This window comes from Musa acuminata, chromosome BXJ3-4, assembly GCF_036884655.1.
Source record: "Musa acuminata AAA Group cultivar baxijiao chromosome BXJ3-4, Cavendish_Baxijiao_AAA, whole genome shotgun sequence".
Classification (NCBI taxonomy): Eukaryota; Viridiplantae; Streptophyta; class Magnoliopsida; order Zingiberales; family Musaceae; genus Musa; species Musa acuminata.
In genome coordinates, this window is record NC_088352.1 from 44,142,003 (window position 1) to 44,162,817 (window position 20,815).

Here is a 20,815-nt window from a genome sequence, read left to right on the forward strand (position 1 = left end):
TCTTTCTTTTTTAAAATTTTATTAGGTATTCTGCAGGTGCTACGGGATTTATGATTAGCCTGTTTTCTTTCATATATTCTTACCCTAAATTTTCAAGGATTTTACTCTTACCCATTACTTCAGTGAAGCCTACTGTTTATTTGAGGAACCACAGGAGCTGTCTGATCCAAGGCAGAATTTAATGAGTGAAATCTAAGTTACTCGCAGGAACAAATATTTGGGACCTTTGCTTCGTATACTGTGGTCTTTTGCTGAATATATTGACATGTCAACCTTTTAACCAGATCTAGGCAAGTTTATCAACATCCAGTCTGTAGTGTTACATGGCGTAGAATGATCCAAAAACTCAGTTACGGAAAATTTATACTTAGTGCGGTGAAAAAATCTTTTAGCAAATTTAGTTGGAGGAGATAAATTTCAGAATGGTGAGAAGTAGGGATCATTATGGGGTGAGGGGGAATCCCTAATGGGGTGGAGGGCAGAGAATCTATGCGTTTTTCATATCCTTCTAATTTATTTATTTATTTATTTTTTAAAAAATAAATTTATTATCAAATCTAATTAATAATATTAAAATTTATATATTTTAAATAGAACTAAATAAAAGCATATACAAAACGATCGATAGAGGTTGCGATGACCGATGAGGTGAGGTTGTGGGATGGATGAGGACTTTTGTAAATGCGACGAGGAGGTTGGCGACTATGATGAAGAGGGAAAATCGAGGAAGGATCTGGGAAAAATGTGAGGCGAGGGAGTAGGCTGACGAGCTACGATGGTTGACAAGGTCAAATGAGCGAGCAATATTGTGACGATTGATGAGGCGAGAGAGACAAGATGAAAATGAAGTTGGATCGAAAAAAAACACGAGGGGAGGTAACGAAAAATGTGACAACTAACGAGGTAAGATCGTGACGTGGGCAAAGATGATTACGATGAGAGAGCGTAAGTACTATAATGAAAGGGGAAGCCGAGAAGACGGAGAAGGGAGAAAGGAGAGAGGAGCGTGCAATGAAAAAAAAAAAAAAATAGAGAGAGAAAAAGAGATTGATTATGAGAAATTATTGTCGCTGTTGGAAGGTAAATATGGAAGGAATGCTTTGTCTTCGTTTCTTCGTTCCCCATCCAATCCAACGAGGTAAAGCAGCGAATAATAATTTTGGACAGTAATGGCATTGCCTTGATAACAAGTACAATAGGGTACCTACAGAGCACCATCACACTACACCAATTATTCCAGTATTTTGCCAATAATGGAAAGGAATCATTTGAGTTGAAGACTGATAACAAGTTGAGTAATGAGTGACAACAAAGAAAAGGAAGCATTTAATAGGAGATCATATGGGTAAAAACAGGAAAAAATTTACCTGTTTTGTGAATATCTAAATCATTGCTCTGCAACTGATGATCTACAAGTATTAATGGAAAACCCAACCACATAAATTTTTGGCCATGCAAAAATATCTCTGACAGGAGAATTTGACCTTCTAGGAACATAAAAGTCAGTTGAACAATTGTCTTACTATCTCATCATTGGTCCTTTTCAGATACAAACAAAAACAATCACTCGGCAGCTCTGCGTGCCAGCACACTTGCTTTTGTAACCCCATAATAGACTGGTTCGCTTCCTGGGTAAACAAGAAAATTCCAACCAAGTTTGGATCCACCAATCACATAGGTTCCTTGAAATGCTTCGTCAAGTTGCTTCGCCTTTTCCTTTATTTCTGGAGCTGTTGTCCCCTGAAAACTGTCTGATATGCTTGTGGCTTTCTCAGGTTGAGATGCTTTTTCGGGAGCAGTCGGGAAATCACCAGCTTGAGGATGTGCATTCAGTGTTACGTTCTCTGGGGGCTTCTCCAATGGTTCTTCATTCTCGACTTTCAAAGAATGTACTGCCTCAGATGGTTTCTTACACTTCTCGTATGAGGTCACATCACCCCTCAGCTTCTGGGTCAATTCTAGCACTGTCTTCATCTCTAAACAAAATTATAACGATAATAGTAACCCACAAAAGACTATAGAATACAAACATTAGACAATAACCTGCAATTTCATACACGGAAGTTAAGCATGGCATTAGTTATCTGTAAAATTATGTTTGCTAGTTGTGCACGAAAGACAAGTTCAAGCACCCTGCTTTGATAAGAAATACAAAAAGTGAATTAAGCAAACAGACAAGATGACTATCTGATGAAAGACCAGTGCGATATTTTATGATAGGCTATGTATCAAGCTATATCAGGAAGAGGGAACCAACTATCTGTAATATAATAAAACTGCCGCTTAAAGCATTGTGAATGCTTTATTAGTTGGATAGTCATGATGCATGACTCTACATTAGCACGATGGGGCATGGTGGTGCCCTCAGCAGCACAAGTTAATTATGAAAGAATTGTATTCAGCAATGTTGGTTCAATTTTACAATTGAGAATATAATGAACACAAGTTTCTGTGGAACTTTTTGCTGTTCTTAATGGCAGAGTATTCGAGATCAATCCAGATAACTGGAAATACTTGTAGAAAGTTTTAATCCAGATAATGAATAGAAATAGCTCATTTACTAATTCTTCACAGTCGTGTCTTCTGCATTTGATGTTTTGATGTCAACTTAAGAGTTATCTTCCTCTGTACAATCACTTAAAATTTCATATATATTAGTATCTGATATGGACTAGAAGTCAATGTGAAAAAATGAAAAAAAAAAAAAAAAACAGAAGAAGAGAACAACAAATACATCCTAGGGCTCAATAAATTTCTGTGAAAAACATGATCATAAATAAAAAGATGAAGCATCAATTTGTGTCTGGAGTCATACCAATGCAGCAAGGAAAAAATCACCACCTATTCCTATATCACAAGTTTCCTCGTGAAATTTAGATTTCTATATGGTCCTCTGTTTTCACATACCACATTTTTGTACTTGTATAGTTTTATTATTGTTAATAACATTTAGTAACCAGAATCCTGGATTTGGCAAATTTATATAAATATGCATAGCAAAAATAGCACGTCTGTAACAACTGAGTATCTTTCTCTTTGATTCATATAACATGCAATTTCTCTTCCAGCATTCATTTTTCATTAGTCCTGACTGAAATTCCTCGTGACTATAACTTGAAGGAGAATATAATTCCTCGTGACTATAACTATAACATAGTTAAAGAATAATTCCTTTAACTTGAAGGAGAATATAACGTACAGAAGGAACAAGATCTTTCTCCTTATATGCATGGGAAGCTCCTATGTGCACGACAAGTTATCTACACTGAACGAAAAAGAAACAGAGATAGCATATTAGAGTCCTAATTCACACTTTAATAAACTGAACTGGTAACGGCGAATTGTGTTCTTGTAATAAATTATGTAGCCATGTCATGACTCATAGCAAACATAGTTTGGATCAAATAAATAGATTGTAGCAAAAAGCTTCACTACATGATAAGTACATGATCATGCTACATAAAAGCATAGATATCCAGAACTTACGATTTTGAAGATCATGAGCCACTTTGCTGCTCCGAAAATCCGGTGTACGAAGAACCTTTAAACCACATCAAGAAGCATTTGAAAGTAATTCACAGGATTTGGAATAAAATGTTTCCAGCACCTAAACTTGCATTTGGAATAAAATCTTGATGCCTATATCCAGATAACAAAGTTCAGTGACATAAATCCTTTCACCTTTGACTGTTAGCCATTAAATAATAGAACATGATCTTCTGAATATATTATTCTTTATAACGTGTAAATGCTCTTCTTGAATGTGTAGTTTCTGTGACTTGACTTCGCAATCTGATTTCCTCATCCACATGTAGCTTTGTTCTACAATGATACAGTATATTGTTTCAAACAAGATTTAAAATCTCGATCCAGTCCTGGTACCAGTTGGCAGTTGGATCAGTGCGATCATATAATTGATCAATATATCAATATTCAGGACAAGTCGGGACTATTTAGATCTGAGAGAATGAAGGAGAAGAGAGGAAGAAGAGGAGGAGGAGAAGAGCAAGGTGAAGGGCAAGTTGTTTGTAGTACACTGTTTCCAAAAAGATTTAAAATCTCGATCCAGTCCTAGTACCAGTTGGCAGTTGGACCAGTGAGATTGTAGAATGGATCAATATATCACTATTCAGGACAAGTTAGCACTATCTGGATCTGAGAGAATGAAGGAGAAGAGAGGAGGGAGAGAAGGAGGAGAACGATGAGGTAAAGGAGGATGAGGAAGACGAGACCACGGAATAGGCATACCACTAGGAGGCGAAGGAGATGTACAAGGAAGAGGAAGAGGCAGAGGAGTGGAAAAGGAGATTGCTTGAGGGAGAGAGAGAGAAAGAGAGAGCTGTCAAAAGCTACCTCAGTACCTCTGGTTTTAACAATTAAAACGAAGCAGTAGGTTCGGCAATGCAACCATACCGTGAGCCCAGTAATGAATCAAAACCAGGCAAATATAGGTGGTCTGCAAACTGATTTACATTCAGACTGGTAAATACTGAAACCGGTAAGTCATGATAGGTTTTCAAACCTTAATGTCAATTTCAAGTCATGCTCACACATTTATGAGCACATGCCATTAAAATATAAAAGTTTCATGGGTCGTACCATGTTACCTTATCTGCAAGGATACAACTGCCTCTCCATCAGATTAAACTTTTTTCTTTTCAACTTCGAAGGGAATTTTTCATAACCATATCCCTTGAAAATTGACTAATTTCACTTCTCTCTTCAAACATTTAAATATGTTGTCTATCCTGCTAAAGCTCATGAACTCTCATAAATCATTTTTCAGTGGTAAATATAAAAGGTTCTTACCCTAGATTCTTTCATATATACCCCTATATAGGGTACCTATGTATATTCTCTAGATTTAAAACAACATACAATTTACTTTGACATTTCAAGTGGAAAATCAAATACTTTTAACATTTGTTGGAACAGAAATGAAAATTTTCAATAGGAGTAACCATATCATTTGTTCAGTGCAAAGGTCACACAGGAAGTCAAGTTGATGATGAGAAAATAATTACTAAAGTAAAGAATGAAATGCAGAATTATGCAGAAATCTGCTATAACTGAGAAAATTGCTCATGTTGTCTTTTTATAATTGCTATTAACTGTTGAAAGGTTTCCTTTTTGTTGCCCAAGGATCATCAATTTTATTACTCTCTCAGAATACTAGGCTTTATAATTCTTCAGTGGAGGAGCCTTTTGCCTAACCAAAGAAGAGACAGAATAATATTTTTCTGAATTTACAAATCGACAACTATAACAAGTATCAAACTGAACTTTTGAGACTGAAGATAAGTAATAAAGAAAATACAACAACAAGATTATTGGTCACAAGTATAAAGGAGCTGGCATGAAACTGGTCCTTCGAAGCAAAAGCAAAAGAGAGGAAAAAGAAAATGCTTCTATGTTAAACGTTTGGTCTAAAGGCAATTGATGGATTCCGAACTAGTGATAAGTATGGGAGAAAAGAGTCTTTGACGTAAATGACGAAAACAAAACAAAAGAAACAAAAATAAAGAACACTTTTGATTATGTGAGATCCAACCGAAAGAGGCCTAATCATATGATATGTTATGGTAGTGACAAGATCCACACCGTGCCTAAGTTTAGGCGGTAGTTATGCACGTCCAATAGATTACTACCGTCGGGTTCAAGGTGGAAATGGTCATGGCATGCATAAATATTAATTTATTTGGTGCTTATTTTCCTATTAGATCATAAGGGAACTAAGCAATTAACATTGAACACTGTTCTAGGAGAAAGAGAAACTATCTGACAATATAGAACAGATTTGTACCATATTTCTCAAAAGGAAAAAAAAATTAGGTTTAAATTTGAGGAAGTCAGTGAAACCAAGATCAAACAAACTATGAAACTAATCAAGCATGTCAAAAGATCTGTACGTCTGTCTATATGCTAGGAATGTGATCTAGGGTTTATAATTGCCAACAGAAAAATAAGATAATTTTTACTCCGGAAGTGGAGGAAGAAACTTAATGATCGACACAAAATCCAAGCTCTTTGGAGACAAAGCAAGACGCAAGTCCCGGGATCACCTCGACAAACAGAGGGCGAAGGTTCTTGACCGCGAGGCGCAGCTTGTAGTAATCGGATTCCCGGAACTCAGCGGCGTTCAGCTTCCTCTTCTTGCTCCTGGCCTCGGGCGCCTCCGCCGCCGCCGCCGCCGCCGCCTCCGGGGCCGGAACCGAGGGGGGTTGAGGAGCCGAAGGAGGAGGATTTGCTTCCTCCATTTTCTGGGAAAGAGGTCGCCGGGAAGCTGTTCGAGGAATCGAGTGAGAGAGCTTTCGACCGCGTCCGACGAAGGCGGGTTCTCCAAATAGTAAAGCCATGGATCGAGAGATAAGCCCAACAACGCTTTCATTATGAACCCGGTCCGGTCTAGCTCTGAATGGGTCGGGTTTGATTGGGTCAGAATCCAGATTCGAATTGAACCAAAAGGAACAGGATAATGTTTTCTATTAATTGCTTAGTAATTTCGCATATTCCACCTCAACATTATAATCATTTTATACATATTGCTTCTTAACCATTCAAAAACATAATTTATCTTATAATTATTTTAATAAAAATGACCTCTAGTGAATATTAACTGTATATTAATCAAATTCTTTAAAACATAGCATAGTAAATACTAGCAAACACAAGAAATCCAAAAAAATATCATATGAATACTATTCTATTGTATAGGAAGAGCCAATGATGCAATCTTAACTGTTACTCTTTTCCAAATTCAATGCATCTAAGGGATGGATTCATAGTGGTGATACCATCAAGACATGATGTGCCAGACAAGGAAGGAACTTTAATTACTCCTAATCTTTGGCATTCAATCACATCAATCTGTACAAAGTGCCAAATGAATGAGGAAAACACAAAGAAACCAAACAAGTTATTTTTGTCATGGAGGAAGAAAAAAGCAAGATGAGATAAAAGATGAGAGATTCTGGAAACTGGCTTCTCCATCCATATCATGGACCTCTATCAGATAGAATCTACATGGCGATCATCTTATTGATATCAAACAGCTGCTTGTCTATGAGCAATCCAATAAGATTCACAACAATAACCTGTTTCTGATCTCCATATGCCCATGAAGACTATGTGGCTATGTCCTTGATTTTGGTCAACAGTAAAAAGTGAAGAGTTTAGAGAGAGATTTCAACGTCTGCTCTGACATTTTGTACGAATTGAGTGGCTTTTCTTGGACTAGAAAAAGAGAATCTTCACAGGTGGAGGCTGGGCAACGGGAAACCTCTGGAAGAGGTGTGAATTGGACTTTGAGAATGGACTTCTGTATCATATCATTCAGAAGTTGTGTGATGTGTTCCTGAGCAACCCCCACGACAATCCATGCTTGTCTGCATCGTCCAATGAGAAGCTCCTACATGTCCAAGTAGATGTGGAATTACTGAGGGATCACAAAGGTCCTACCTGTTCAGCCTGAGCAGCAGAACCTCATCTCTTTATCAGGCGCAAGCATGTCGACTCCTTGTGCGTGCCGTGTGGACAAGTGTTCGAGAGAGTCGCAGACCTTCCTCTTCAGATGGCGCAGGTACGCATTTCTTCTCTGTTATACGTACTTCCAAGCTTCTTGTATCGTATTGTCGAGTGGATCTGCTAATGTTTCTGCAGCAGAAGGTGGTGCTCAAGGTCTTGGCCATGACAGATGAGAGGGCAAAGCGAAAGGCCATGGAAGCTGTTGCTGATATCTATGGTACTTTCTTTCTAACTTGATGATCTTGTATCTGTTGCTCTCTACTTTTGTGGTAACTCTGATCAATGAAGAAGAAGAGTCTGTGATCAAACATACCTGCAGAACTCACTGATGAATGAAAGAAAGTTTTTTAGCATGTTCAAATTTTGGTGTGTTTTTGCAACTCAAAATTAATTGCTCTAAAATGGTAGTCATTTTGCTTCATCAGAAAGAGGACCATTGCATTTTCCCTTCTTTTTTTTCATCCTTTAAATTTATCTGCTAATGAATCAGCATAAAAAGAAACAAATACATATTGGGGCTGTAAAGTCTCATTCATAATAAACATGGTTGCTTGTCAGGTTGGATACTTCTTCAAGCACATGATTGATCAAATGCATTTAAATCTCTTTTGGTTTGTGTTATTATCATTTCACTCATATTCAGCATATTCACATCAACTAATCAATTGCTAATTTGCACAAAAATGAAGAGTGAGCTGTATGATATCAAGGAAAATTGCCTGATATAATTCTCAAGAAAACTTGGCGATTAGTAATAACATCTATCCTCAACATTTAAGTGTGTTTATGTGCTCAGGAATCGATTCAATAGCTGCAGACCTGAAAGAACAGAAGATGACCATTATTGGTGAGATGGACGCTGTAAAAATCGCCAACAAATTGAAGAAAATAGGAAAGGTTGATATAGTGTCAGTAGGACCAGCTAAAGAAGAGAAGAAAGAGGAGAAGAAAGAAGGGAAGAAATAGTTCAGTAGAAATCTTCTGCTCATACTAAACTGAGAAGTGATTTTGTATTTTACTTTGGCAGCATCAATAAAATTTCAGAACATGTTTTACTGATCTAAATGTTATCAGTTTCATGCTCTTTCTTCCAATAAACAATAAAACTGTCTTGAGATTGATGTTTCAATTTACTAGCAACTGTGCACATTATCATATTGTGAGAAAAAGGAGCTTTCAGACAACCCTCACATAGTATATTACTCAATGGATCTAAAAGCAAGACAGAGACAAGTTTACGTATTAGTTAGTGCACGCTTGTTCAATTTCATCCCTTGAACAACATCATGAACAGTAGTTTGATATCCATTCCAATATTTAAACTGTAGTTTACATCAGCCAAATGTCAACATGTGCAGTTCCTTTTGTCTATAAATACAGGAGTAGATTTTATATCTTTATATATGTTTACTACATTTCTTGAAATACAAATACAACAAGTTGAAAAGTTGAATGAAAAGAATTATGTATGTATACATCTCATCTGCATACATATGCATATATATTAAATTATCAGCAAAAATTATCAAGGGGGCTACTGCAGATCCATTGCTTTCTATCAGCTGGTCATATAAACATATATAATGCAATTGGTTCTTTTTTTACTTGGCATAACTTGGATGTAGAATATCTTTTTTTAATAGGGTAAAACATTAACCACACCAATAAACATTATCCAAGTATTTGACTAAGGTATGGTTAACTTTATTATTGTAGATAAACCTCTTAAATCAAATGAATGAAACACATTAACATCCTTGGCCATAAACACTAGCTTGTGAGCCTCTGTTCTCTCAGATTTGCTTTCATTAGGAACTTAGCTAAGAACTGGAGATATAATGACAAATTAAATGCAACAAACCACTATACAATAAAGTTATTGAGTTATATCAAAGAATTAGTAATAAATAGCTAATAAACATAAATTAGTAGAAAGGAAGCACCAGTGCCCAGAAAAGAAGCATATAAAATTCCAAGCAAACTAAACATAAGACTCATCATCAACCATGTTCAGAGTCATAATATCTCAATAAGAGAAGCCATGACTTCATATATGCATCCATGGATTATGCTAATTATGTTTTACTTATATCCAAGAACAAGTTATTGAATTACAAGCCCATTATTCCAATGAATTAATGTTATGCAGATTAATGTCATGAACTTTTTGTTATCAAAGGTGCGTGTGGATGTGTCAGACATTGTTGTCTTTACCTTGTCATTGATGGGCAAGCATAGAGTGTATTAGAAGGATATGACCAGTTTTGTCATGTCATCACCCACTATCTACCAAGGATCAGATTGGGGATGAAGAATGATGTGACAAAAGTAACCATAAATCTAAATTCGAATATGACATCAATCACCATCCAGTCAAATTGTAATTTACACTTGCAAAACTTCATGAAATCTAAAGTGCTCTGCTGACTTGTAATTGCACAATAGTTCTCACAATGTCAGAGACATTATACTTGTATACACAACATTTGTAAAGCTTACATAAACATTCTTCTACTAGTTTTAGTTTAGCTTTTTCCCTTCATACTTTGTCAGCTGGCTTAGTGATAAAGAGAGGACACCAGTAGAGCTTTGTTTTAGCTGGAAAGCAGAACACTGGGCAGCAGTACTAAGTTCAGTTGTTAACTTCAGAATATGAAGAATGAGTTCCACTTTGTTTGATGGTTTCTTAGGAGAACTCTATGTATGTTTGACCATGTTGAAGATTATGGATGGGATTTCTACTTCGTAGAACCATAAAGATGAACTTGAACTGGGATTACTGGTCTGATTGCTAGCCTTCTCTTTGTAGGGAAAAGAAAAATGTATGGGATTTCATGTTTGATTAGATGCTTCATCAATCATACTAACAACTTGAACTGTAACTCTTCTGATCATCATGAGGGGAGCACTTGGATTGGGTTTACATGCTCGAAACATGAATCAGAAGCCCCTTATTGTTAGAGTTCTTTCTGGGAAATTGGAAATGGTTGCTGATACTCTAAACATCCCTGGAAATCTTCAGCCCTCATGAATGCATCTGCTTCATTTGGCATGCTGATGGAGGAAGAACCTCACTAAGCCAAGTTGGATCTCTTTCTCCATCTGCAGATTTTCTTCTACTTGCATGGAGTGTAATGCCCTTAGTCAAGTCATTTAGAGATTAGTTGCTGCTGCTTTCTCTCTGCCTTTTGCTTCCCTCAACCAATGCTGGTCTGCTTGGCCTTTGGGCAGCTCAGTAGTCTCTCTCTCTCTCTCTCATGTGTTTCCCTATTCTCTTCTTAATTCACTGTTTCCCTCGAGTATACAAAGAGGAAAAATCTAGTTTTATTTCTTCTAATGAGAAGATACTGTCACCTCAACCATGGTTTTGCTATTTGCTATTTTGTAAGATTATGGAAACCTTTACAGTTCATTCACTGATCTGATGGTATAATAATTAATATTGATCAGAAAGAAAGGGGGAGAAGCACCCAAGAAAAAGAAAAGAAAAGAAACAATAGAAAATTAAAAGCCTAACACTTTGGTCCCTGAAGTATGCACTGCTTTTGATGAATCCATCTTAGCTGGAATAATTTCCACAAATCCTTGCAGCTTTTGTGGTCAAAAATCTTGATTTTTTTTAAATTATAAGGGCCTTTTTGACCAAACATAATTATTTAATCTCCCTCATACTATTATAATATCTCATGCAACAAGAAATCTCCATTTCACTAAAGCAGCTTTAAAACATGTTCTTACATATCTGTCCCCAAAAAGTTTATAAATAGCATATTTACCCCTATAAATTTTACATATATAACACCACTAAGCATTGTTATAGTCACTAATTTATTTAAAATCTACCTATAAAAGTAAAATATTTAAATACTATTAATTCATTTTATTATAATAGAATTGTTTGTGTCAATTATAATTTTAATATCACTGCACATATTCAGATGTCAGTAAGAATTTCTAGTGATAAAAATGACATAGATTTAGAGGAATTAATATGAAAGCCATTGACTTCAGTGCGATGCATACACAATTTTATCATTTTTTAAATTCCCAAAATTATTTTCTAATTTCCATTCTTCAGTCTTTTTCCCTTTTCCTAAACATTTTCTCCTCTCCCTCTCTGTTTCTTTCTTTTTCCTAACATCACAGCTTGAAGCAGCTGACAATTCTGTGCATGATCAGATTCTATAGTGCAATCTTGATGAGCAGGGAATCTTGAACCTAACTCTTTGACCTGCAAAGCTTGGGGCACACTCAGGGAATAATGGCGATCAACAACCAACTGGTAGACACAGTGAATGAGCAACTTTAAGCCAATTACTAGTCTCAGCTGGAAGACAACTCGTACCTCAAATTAAGCTCCAAGACTGCTCATCCACGAGGGATGGGGACAGCAAAGTAACAAAGATCACAGAGAGGACACAGCTGCTGAATCAAAACAAAAGCGAAAGGTGAGCTACCGACAGAGGGTTTCCTACCAGCATTATATTTCGTATCTAACAAAGCCACTCTTATGATTACTTTAAGATCCTTATATTCATCTTTCATGTCCAGATTGATTACCCCAGTCGTAAAGAATCAAGTACATCAAACACAGGAACAGCCATGAAGAACAGTTTTGGATGATTGTTAAGTGCAAATTTGGCGCTTTACCTTTGATCTAGAAATTACTTTCAATTTATATATATACCAATGGTCAAGACCTACCTCTGTAGATAATTCAAAAGGTGAATCATTGAAGCACGCAATGAGAAACACTGACCTCCGTTGATGTGATTCAATGGGCCATGCAGATTGCAGAGCACCATCTCCTGCCGACGAGAGATCAAGAAGGCTTGCTTGCCATCAGTGCAATCCTTGTCTTAGTTTATTCCTCGTGCAATAAAGACAGAGAAGATCGAATCAGAGTCGGAATGGTTGGATTCCTTTGAACTGCATTCTCTTCCACACGATGCAGTGAATCTTCTTTCCTGTTGTGGACCACGCAAAAGTGCGGCGCGTATGGGCCACTGCTACAATCGTGTGATGCCAACAACATCGGATCCCAAAGCCAAAAGATTCCAGACCGCTAGTTCTTAAAATGTAATGAAAGTTCAATTCTTTCATTATGTCTGTGGTGGAACTTAAGAGCTGGAATCCTTTTCCAGGTCTCTTTGGTGCGTAGCTCAGTCTGTGGGAGATGGCGGAAGAGAAGCTGGAGGCGGTGAAGGACGTGGAGGAGGAGAAGACGGCCATCGTGCCGGCGTCGGAGAAGAAGCCTGACGACTTCAAGGCTCTCGCCATCGTAGAGCGTGAGATACTATATCTTTTGATCTCTTGAGCTTCTCTTTTGGTTCCCTCCAAAAAGAGTCATTTTGGTGGTCGATCGATTGGTATTTTGTGCATGAAATTTCTTGTGGGGAAAAAAAAAATTCAGTTCTTGAAGCACTATTCTGCCTTTGTCTATGCAAACTTCAAGAAGATTTTTTTTGCAATAATTCATACTGATCATTATTTTGGTTTGTAAGAGCCATTTATTTCAAATCCTTTCTGTTTATGATATATAATTTCTTTCAATAACAAGCATAATTTTCTTCTTCGTTCTTTAGAACATCCTCTTTTGCAAGTATGAAACCATTGCAAATTCATGTATTATATGTGGATTTATAAGCTTAAGCTACAAGCATAAACTGTATATGAAGCACAAGAATTCTTTTATACAGAGGTTGAGGATCCTGAGAAAAGCTCTGGGGATTCAGATGACAGAGGTTGGTAGTCTCACAAAAACTTTATCTCTGACTTGCTAATCTTTTGTTCTGTATAATAAGCCTCCAAATGTAAGATGAAGAACATGTTTTTAATTCTCTTCCAGATGCTGTTCTTGCAAGGATTGTAGCAGAGAAGAGATTGTCATTGATTAAGGCATGGGAAGAAAATGAAAAGTTTAAAGCAGAAAACAAGTAAGACATCAGAAGGCTTCTATTCATCAAATTCAGGAGCATCTTTAAGCAAACTGGCTATTGTGTCTCTTTGGTGTTTCTCTTATTCTTATTATTTTTTCCTTTTTATCCTCTACATGTGTATGTTTGAGATATAGCTTATTAGTAGATTTTGCACAGAACATGGTATGGTCCTTAGTTGAATAGCAAAAAAACATTGGGTAAGAGAATGATGGTGGAAGAACTGTGGCTGTATCCTGCTTTATATACTATGTTTTTGTAATTGTACTTGGTGTTTGAGAAGTTTAATCTGACACAGGATGTTTCTATTCAATTATGTTATGTTTTTTTATTTCTATTCAGTGAGTCAATCATCAATTTTGTTCTTAATTTTAGATGTAGATATAAACAAACATGCTTTTGCTCAAAAAAAGAAAAAGTCAAACATGTAGAATTTATCTAAGCACTTGTGTTATTTAATTTGTACTAATAAGAGACATCTTTCATTGATCAGTCAATACATGATTTATCATATCTTCCTGCAATGTCAAACAGGGCACTCAAGAAAATATCATCTATTAATGCATGGGAGAACTCAAAGAAGGCAGAGGTGGAAGCTGAGCTGAAAAAGAAAGAGGTCAGTAACTTCTTGTAATATTAGTTTCTGCATGGTAAGTTTTTGTTGTTCATCCATCCAAGTTTTAGTTGGTTCTTACAAGCATCAGCAACAAATTATATAGCAGACAAAAGAAAAGTTAGGATTAACTTTAGCTGCAAATTAGCTGACTGGTAAGATTAGATGCCAATTGCCATGATGTTCATGCATGTAGTTTAATTAAGTCTTGCTGATTTTATTATACTAAGTTGCAATAATGTATTTGTTCAATGAAAAAGTATACAAAGTTCCAAGAACATATCTGTATCATGTAACTCCAATATAAGGATTAAACTATTGATATATTCTACAAATTATTAACTTTGGGGAGTTGGAATATGAAGAACTAGAAAGCTAAATAACTTAATTCAGACAGAGAACAGAAGATCATGAATTCAAACAATGACTATCTGTGGCGCATAACATGGTTGGATTAGATATTGCTGGACCAGAAATGTTCTCTAAAGTTGTGACCGGCATGTTCATTAAACGAATGCGTCTCTTGAGGAGACGAAATGTTCAAATTGGTCTACTGTCTTGGTTGAGAAGAACTCATAGAACACCTTTTGAATTAATAACCTCATACTCCTGATGGAAAAACAGGAAGAACTCGAGAAAAAGAAAGCAGAGTATGCAGAGGAAGTGAAGAATAAAATTGCATTGATTCACAAGGAAGCAGAAGGGAAGAGAGCAGTTGCTGAGTCTAGGCGTGGTGAAGAGGTCCTCAAGACTGAGAAAAAGGCTGCAAAATATCGTGCCACCGAGCTTGTTCCAGTTCTCCAAAGAAGGCTTTTTGATTTTTTCCAGGCCTAAAAATTGACCTTTCGTGACAAATTGAAGATGCTATTCGACTGATACTTGTATTTTCTGAGTGTGTTATATCAAAATTTTAGGTAGAGCTTTTTATGAGAAAGTTGTGCTAATTGTTTAGAGAGGTTTGGTTGGAATCCTGGTGTTTTGATCTGTAAAGTGTGTTTCATGTAGACAAGTGTTCTACTCTTATACTCTTCAATGTGGACATTCTCCTGTGTGTTTAAACCAACATTTAATTACTTGGTGTCTTTATATCATTATATTCAGTCAAGATAACATCATGGTTTTGGTGTAGATTCATTTTGAAGTCTGCAAACAGGTGTAAGTTTGTTGATTTGCATCAGAACAATTTAGTTCCCAAGTTTTATGCTATGATACAATCCCAGAAATTGGCATCTTCAAGAACAATTAATGTCCTGAATGACTTGTTAGTTTCCTTACAGAAATTCCACTGCCAACTCTTTTCACATCATCAATTTTATTCAATTCAACCTCACCGCTGCACCTATTTGTTGACGAGGCATGTTGGATTCGATTCTCTCAGTAGATGTAAATGAAGGTAAGTCAAATTACTTGACAGCTTAGATGTTCTAGAAGGCGTCGTCGGTTTGGTTGAGTCAAAACCAGGAAATTGGCTATTAGTCTCAGATCATGACCATATTAAAATGTTTTTCCTCCAATTTTAGTACATCATCTTTGTTCTTGAAGTGAGAGGGTGAGACAGGATGAGTTAAATCACAGTGCAACATGGAAACCTACAGAATATATGGAGTTGGACTGATCCTCCCTTTGCTGTAAAGAAAAAGACTCATCTGAGAAAGACTCAAGTGGAAGAAAGGAACAAAAACACAATTTTAATCATAAGATTCCTTTAAATAACAGCAAGTGAAAGTGAAACAAGAAATGTTCTTCCCCATCATAGGAGCACCTGTACAGAATAATGCATTAATTCATGTGTATGCTTATCTGTGATATCTTGCTCTAATTCACAGACAGACATAACCTTCCTCATAGGTCAGTAAACATGTCATAGTTCAGCTCAAGATCAGTGTAAGTTTCACTGAAGGATAAGGGATCATGGAAACTGACTTCTGGAATCTGTTCTACAGGCTCAAACTGCTGCTGAAATCCTCCACGGATGCTTGTTTCTTCAAATTCATGAGAAAAATACCCAGTAGATACCATTCCAAATTGCAAAAATTCAGAACTAAGGACATCAGAATTTGAGGTAGAATCATGTTCGAAATTTCTCCCACCGCCCACAGATGATGAGCTCTGGTCACTGTCATTGAACAATGGTAGCCAGTCTGCAAATAGAACTTTGGGAAAAGGAGGTAGAAGTTTCTCTCTGGCCACTGTTGATTGGCATTGACTCACAGAAAATGATTCTGAGAGTGAGATTTGGCTATTATTGTCACCCGATAATTGTTTCGGTTTCAAGAACTGGATGTCTGAGTCCAGAGATTTGCTCATGGAGGCATGAGAAGATGATCCATCAGCCTTTGCCACCTTCTTCTTGAGGTAGGTGTTCCACTGGTTCTTCACTTCATTGTCAGTTCTTCCTGGTAGATGCATTGCTATCTGAGACCACCTGCAATACCAATTTCAGATTGCCTTAAGCTCTCACTCAAAGAGAAGAAAAAGGATTTGGCACTAATGGTATCATTTGCAGTAATTTAACTTCTCTGAACTCCTCTTAATCCACTTCATGGCACTCAAGTCAGATGATTTTGATCTTTACCATTGCTTGCTTACTAAATTTTGCTGTTAAATTAGGATGCAACATAAATGTGCTTCCTTGATCATCATGAAATGATTGTATGTGTACTGTCATCTAAATCTTTTAAACACATACTTCTAAGATCTTTGCAGGAATCAATAACATTGAATGTGCACGAACTGAATGCTTACTTGTTGCCCAAAATGGCATGAAGTTTCATCACTGTTTCCTCTTCCTCTTGAGAGAAAACACCCAGCTTGAGTCCTGGTCTCAGGTAATTGATCCACCTCAACCTGCAGCTCTTTCCACTTCGATGCAAGCCTGCAAAAGAAAAGGAGTTGATACATTTGTCAGCTGTTTGTTCATCCCAAGAGAAGAAGACATCATCAAAATGTTCTATGATCACCCTATGAACAAGAACACAGACAAAAAAACAAGGTAATGGTGTGCATGGACAATCAAAACATTGTTTCAGAAGAATATTTGGATTCAACAAGAGCATGCGGAATGGTGATTTAGTTGCAGAATGTGCTTTAGAAGGGATAAAGTATAGAGTTATTCTTCAGATAAGAGTAGGCATGTGGAAGTTGGAAATGAGATACCAGCTTTAGCAGGAACTGAACTCCAGTAGCCATGGCCATGCTCAAGGATGTGCTCCCTCAGCCTCTGGTCCTCATCCGGCGACCACAACCCTTTCCTATGCTTCGTCTTCGGCTTCTCCCATGTCTTGCGCCCCATTTCAAGGCAATCCTTACAGGCCGCTTGCTACTGGCTGGTTTCTGCCAGAGTGTGCAGGGATTGCAGAAGAGCTCTGCTTGTTGGCTTCTCTTGCAATCTGTGATGCCAATGGGTGCCAGAAATCTGAAATTTAAACTACTTGTGCAGAATTGAAGCATGGATTAAGAACAGTAATGAAGATTAGCTTGTGGTGTGCTTGGAATGAATCAACACTGCCAATTTTCTCATTGATTGGTTAATGGTGCAGGAAGCATTTGTGTGATCATTAATCATTCATTGTGAGAACATACACATCTGATGACTCATCATTCAACCATAGATTTAAGCCATATATTGATGTTCTTATGGTCTTTTCAGATCATTAGCACACAGAATAAAGTAGAGGGAAGGGATCAAAGCCAAGCGTGCACTTGTGGTCAGCTTTGTTGGTAAGAATTATTCAAAATATTTCTGTTCTTTAGGAACTTATCTCATTCACAATATAAAACACAATGCTCTTTTCATTTAAGAGAAAGAAATAATAATCAGATTGGTACAATTAATCCCAACTACTATTAATAAGAAGCAAATGAATTTATATATATATATATCTAGCAAAAGCTTTCCACACAAATACCCATGCAACATGTGGCTATGAAGAACGCGATGGTCCAACCTCAGACCCTTTGATTGTTTTGAACTTGCAAAGTAGTCCATTTTAGTGCTAATAAGGTGTTGTTATTCTATTATACCATTTATTTGCCATTAGATGGGAAATAGCCCATAAAAGAAACATTTGGACTAATAGGAAGAACATCTTTTTTAATTACATGAGAAGCAGTTTCAGCAAATCCAAGAAAACTATGTGTAAGACTTCATATTGTTTATTCAAAGAGTATTTGTTCTTGATCAAAACATTCTTTATTACCTACAGTACAAATAAATTTGTACACAGTACACTACTAATATATTCATTATGATTTGACTGATTGAAAAATGCTCATCACCTGCCACATAAAACACAAAACATAAAAAAAAATTCTGTGACATTAAGAACCTGAGTTATTAGGTAGAAAATAAATCCTTTCTTATTTTCCTTCAATGTTTTCAGTATTGGAAATAAGTTTTTTACTAACTAACTAGATGAAGAACTCCCAGATTTGGGTGATTAAGAAGGGCACTAATCTTAGTTTTATTTGTACATATTAGCATCAAGGTTTTACTCAAGCACAGAAAAGATGGTTTATTACTGTTAATTCCCCAATCTCTCATGCTGTTCAACTTTGAATATGTTGCTGCATGTAAAGATTCAACAACTAACATTTTAGACTCATCATCTTTGTCAATTGGCTTCAGAGATGACTGTTCCTTTACACAGCAAACAGATCTTTCGTACTGTTCTACTTTGAATATGTTGCATGTAAAGATTCAACAACTAACATTTTAGACTTATTCCTTGTGGGTTTGTCTTTCTAAAGGAAGATAAGATATAGCTGACATATAAGTCTCTAACACATTGAATTAATTTATGGACACAAAAGTACACATAGTTATCAAAATTGAATGGGTCCAATTTGCCCATTTATATAAATAGAAGAATGAATCTGTCAATCCCAATCAAACTGGTTTTAATAATTATTAATATGTCTCTTCTTCAGAGTAATAAATAATAAAAAAAATTAAAAGATCAAGAGTTCTTAGAATCAAGCACTAAGTTGCTAGTTTATATTTATATTATATAATCATATTATATTTATAGTAAACATATGGTCTGATAGATTGATCCATTGGTTTGACCAACAATCAAATGGCACAAGATTTAGAACTTGTTCCAAATATTGTGAAATTGTAGTAGCATGTGGTCCTATGCTCTCTTTGAAGATCTTATAAATAAATAATATGATGACTTTAACTTATTTAAGAATAACTAAGCACCTACCCCTTGGAATAATGAGCATTCTTTGTACAATATAGAGAAAAATGTGGCCTAGCAAGCTATTCTTTTTTACACTTGAAGCAGATTTAGTAATATTTTTTTTTAGTGACCTTCTAGCACAAATCATACTTTGTTGACTTAAGACCTCATTTGCTGTTTTCCTTTTTTATAGAATTTTCTTTTTGTTCTTTATGATTTTGTTGTTGTTGTATATACTTTTTTATTCCCATGACCTTAGAAAGATACATATTGATGTCTTTTTCTTCACCTAACTAAATTCTAGATGGACTGATATTCTACCCAAATGGATAGCTAATCCCTTTTACAGATACAGATTTAGTTGACTATATCTAATCTACATTTGATGCATATTATTACTGAGAATTTCAGGATTTGTTTTTTCTCACTTGGGGATGAAAACTTATTTAACTCAAAATAATCTATTAGAATCCTTACGGATTTTAAAATTGGGGTTGATCTCTTTAGAGGATCTGCCTCCTTAAAACTCTATAGACGTTCCTCCCTCAAGTTGCTGTTCAAAATCGTAAAAAAAATTTATTTATTACTTTTCAAAAAAGGATGAATACATGTTTCTAAACCCTAACTCCTAATAGGACTTCTATTTAATTAGGACTCAATATTCCTAATACTCAAGACTCATATTCCTTTACGACTCCTAATTTTTCTTTAAGAAATAACCTCCAATCCTTAGTCGATCTCTTTACCTCTTTAATAGGGATCGATTTATGTAGGTTTTACATGAATACCCCTAACTCTCATAGAGTCCTAACATAATTAAAGAGTAAATCTTAAACAAAATGATCCATTTTGTTGATAATAGGAAGAAATTATATTTCATAAAAATGAGAAATTAAGAAAATCCTTTTTTTTTTTTCATACACATTCGACCAATTCAACATAACCCATCCTTTGTGACATAAAGATTTTTTTATAAAAGTAAAAAAAAAAATATAATTTCATGTAAGATTGTCTACAATGTATTTACATTGTTATGGAGTGTATCTGCTACATGTAAGATTGGCTTCGAGTGTTTTGTTAAAACCTTTTACACTATCTTCTCTCCACCTCAGATAGATTACGTATGTGTGATGCAAGCTTTTAGCCAAGACTGACATTAGCTCATTTGAGTTAAATAAATAAATAAGAAAATAATATATCTGATCAGTTGATAATTTTAGTTATATTTCACTGGATAGATAAAGACAGTCCTGAAGAAACTTATATAAGTTAAATTTAGATTTAAAGAGATAAATATAAAAATCAGTGGAGGGTTTATGCATGTAATAGTTAATTTCACAAAATATCATTAAGCCTTGTTAGTCAAATTAGAATTTTAGATACAAGGATAACTGGATCCGACGCGCTTAGTAATCGGGTTGAACCAAACCATCATGAGGTCATGATCCGTTGCTCAACTCTGTCGGGCTCAAATGCCCTTGAGATCGCATGTCAATCCGACCCGAGGCGGTTGATGATGGGCTGCTCCCCTTCAAACTTGTGGCCCGCATCACATC

At 35.9% G+C, this 20,815-nt stretch overlaps 4 protein-coding genes across 5 annotated transcripts; 2 read left to right on the forward strand and 2 right to left on the reverse strand.

The window, feature by feature from the left end:
• Positions 1-1,467: 1,467 nt before the first annotated feature.
• Positions 1,468-6,349, reverse strand: LOC135637119 (uncharacterized). Its single transcript, XM_065149546.1, has 3 exons — positions 6,063-6,349; positions 3,487-3,541; positions 1,468-1,976 (listed from the first exon to the last, which is right to left on the reverse strand). The coding sequence occupies exons 1-3, from the start codon at positions 6,255-6,257 to the stop codon at positions 1,564-1,566; spliced, it is 663 nt and encodes a 220-aa protein (XP_065005618.1). The 5' UTR covers positions 6,258-6,349; the 3' UTR covers positions 1,468-1,563.
• Positions 6,350-7,367: 1,018 nt separating this feature from the next.
• LOC103982739 (heavy metal-associated isoprenylated plant protein 39-like) lies at positions 7,368-8,653 on the forward strand. Of its 2 annotated transcripts, none has more exons than XM_009399740.3 (3): positions 7,368-7,579; positions 7,663-7,741; positions 8,321-8,653. In XM_009399740.3, the coding sequence occupies exons 1-3, from the start codon at positions 7,571-7,573 to the stop codon at positions 8,488-8,490; spliced, it is 258 nt and encodes an 85-aa protein (XP_009398015.1). In that variant the 5' UTR covers positions 7,368-7,570; the 3' UTR covers positions 8,491-8,653. The 2 variants fall into 2 exon arrangements, with proteins under 2 accessions (XP_009398015.1, XP_009398014.1); XM_009399739.3 differs by having other exon boundaries at positions 7,402-7,579; positions 7,660-7,741.
• A 3,963-nt stretch (positions 8,654-12,616) lies between these two features.
• LOC135635735 (remorin-like) lies at positions 12,617-15,167 on the forward strand. The gene is made up of 5 exons (XM_065147024.1): positions 12,617-12,812; positions 13,224-13,268; positions 13,373-13,460; positions 13,995-14,076; positions 14,698-15,167. The coding sequence occupies exons 1-5, from the start codon at positions 12,701-12,703 to the stop codon at positions 14,905-14,907; spliced, it is 537 nt and encodes a 178-aa protein (XP_065003096.1). The 5' UTR covers positions 12,617-12,700; the 3' UTR covers positions 14,908-15,167.
• Positions 15,168-15,765: 598 nt separating this feature from the next.
• Positions 15,766-17,786, reverse strand: LOC103982736 (transcription factor LAF1). The gene is made up of 3 exons (XM_009399735.3): positions 17,230-17,786; positions 16,819-16,948; positions 15,766-16,498 (listed from the first exon to the last, which is right to left on the reverse strand). Exons 1-3 carry the CDS (start codon positions 17,363-17,365, stop codon positions 15,916-15,918), a joined length of 849 nt encoding a protein of 282 aa, XP_009398010.2. The 5' UTR covers positions 17,366-17,786; the 3' UTR covers positions 15,766-15,915.
• Between the last annotated feature and the right edge of the window lie 3,029 nt (positions 17,787-20,815).

Coding starts and splice junctions, on each gene's coding strand:
- LOC135637119 (XM_065149546.1), bottom strand. CDS start 6,257: ATGGAGGAAGCAAATCCTCCTCCTTCGGCTCCTCAACCCCCCTCGGTT. Junction 3,542..6,062: donor TTCGCCCTCTGTTTGTCGAG/GTGATCCCGGGA, acceptor TGTGGTTTAAAG/GTTCTTCGTACACCGGATTT. Junction 1,977..3,486: donor GGCTCATGATCTTCAAAATC/GTAAGTTCTGGA, acceptor AATTTTGTTTAG/AGATGAAGACAGTGCTAGAA.
- LOC103982739 (XM_009399739.3), top strand. Junction 7,742..8,320: donor AGCTGTTGCTGATATCTATG/GTACTTTCTTTC, acceptor TTATGTGCTCAG/GAATCGATTCAATAGCTGCA.
- LOC135635735 (XM_065147024.1), top strand. CDS start 12,701: ATGGCGGAAGAGAAGCTGGAGGCGGTGAAGGACGTGGAGGAGGAGAAG. Junction 13,461..13,994: donor AAGTTTAAAGCAGAAAACAA/GTAAGACATCAG, acceptor AATGTCAAACAG/GGCACTCAAGAAAATATCAT. Junction 14,077..14,697: donor CTGAGCTGAAAAAGAAAGAG/GTCAGTAACTTC, acceptor ATGGAAAAACAG/GAAGAACTCGAGAAAAAGAA.
- LOC103982736 (XM_009399735.3), bottom strand. CDS start 17,365: ATGGGGCGCAAGACATGGGAGAAGCCGAAGACGAAGCATAGGAAAGGG. Junction 16,949..17,229: donor TTCAGTTCCTGCTAAAGCTG/GTATCTCATTTC, acceptor TTTCTTTTGCAG/GCTTGCATCGAAGTGGAAAG. Junction 16,499..16,818: donor CATGCCATTTTGGGCAACAA/GTAAGCATTCAG, acceptor TTGGTATTGCAG/GTGGTCTCAGATAGCAATGC.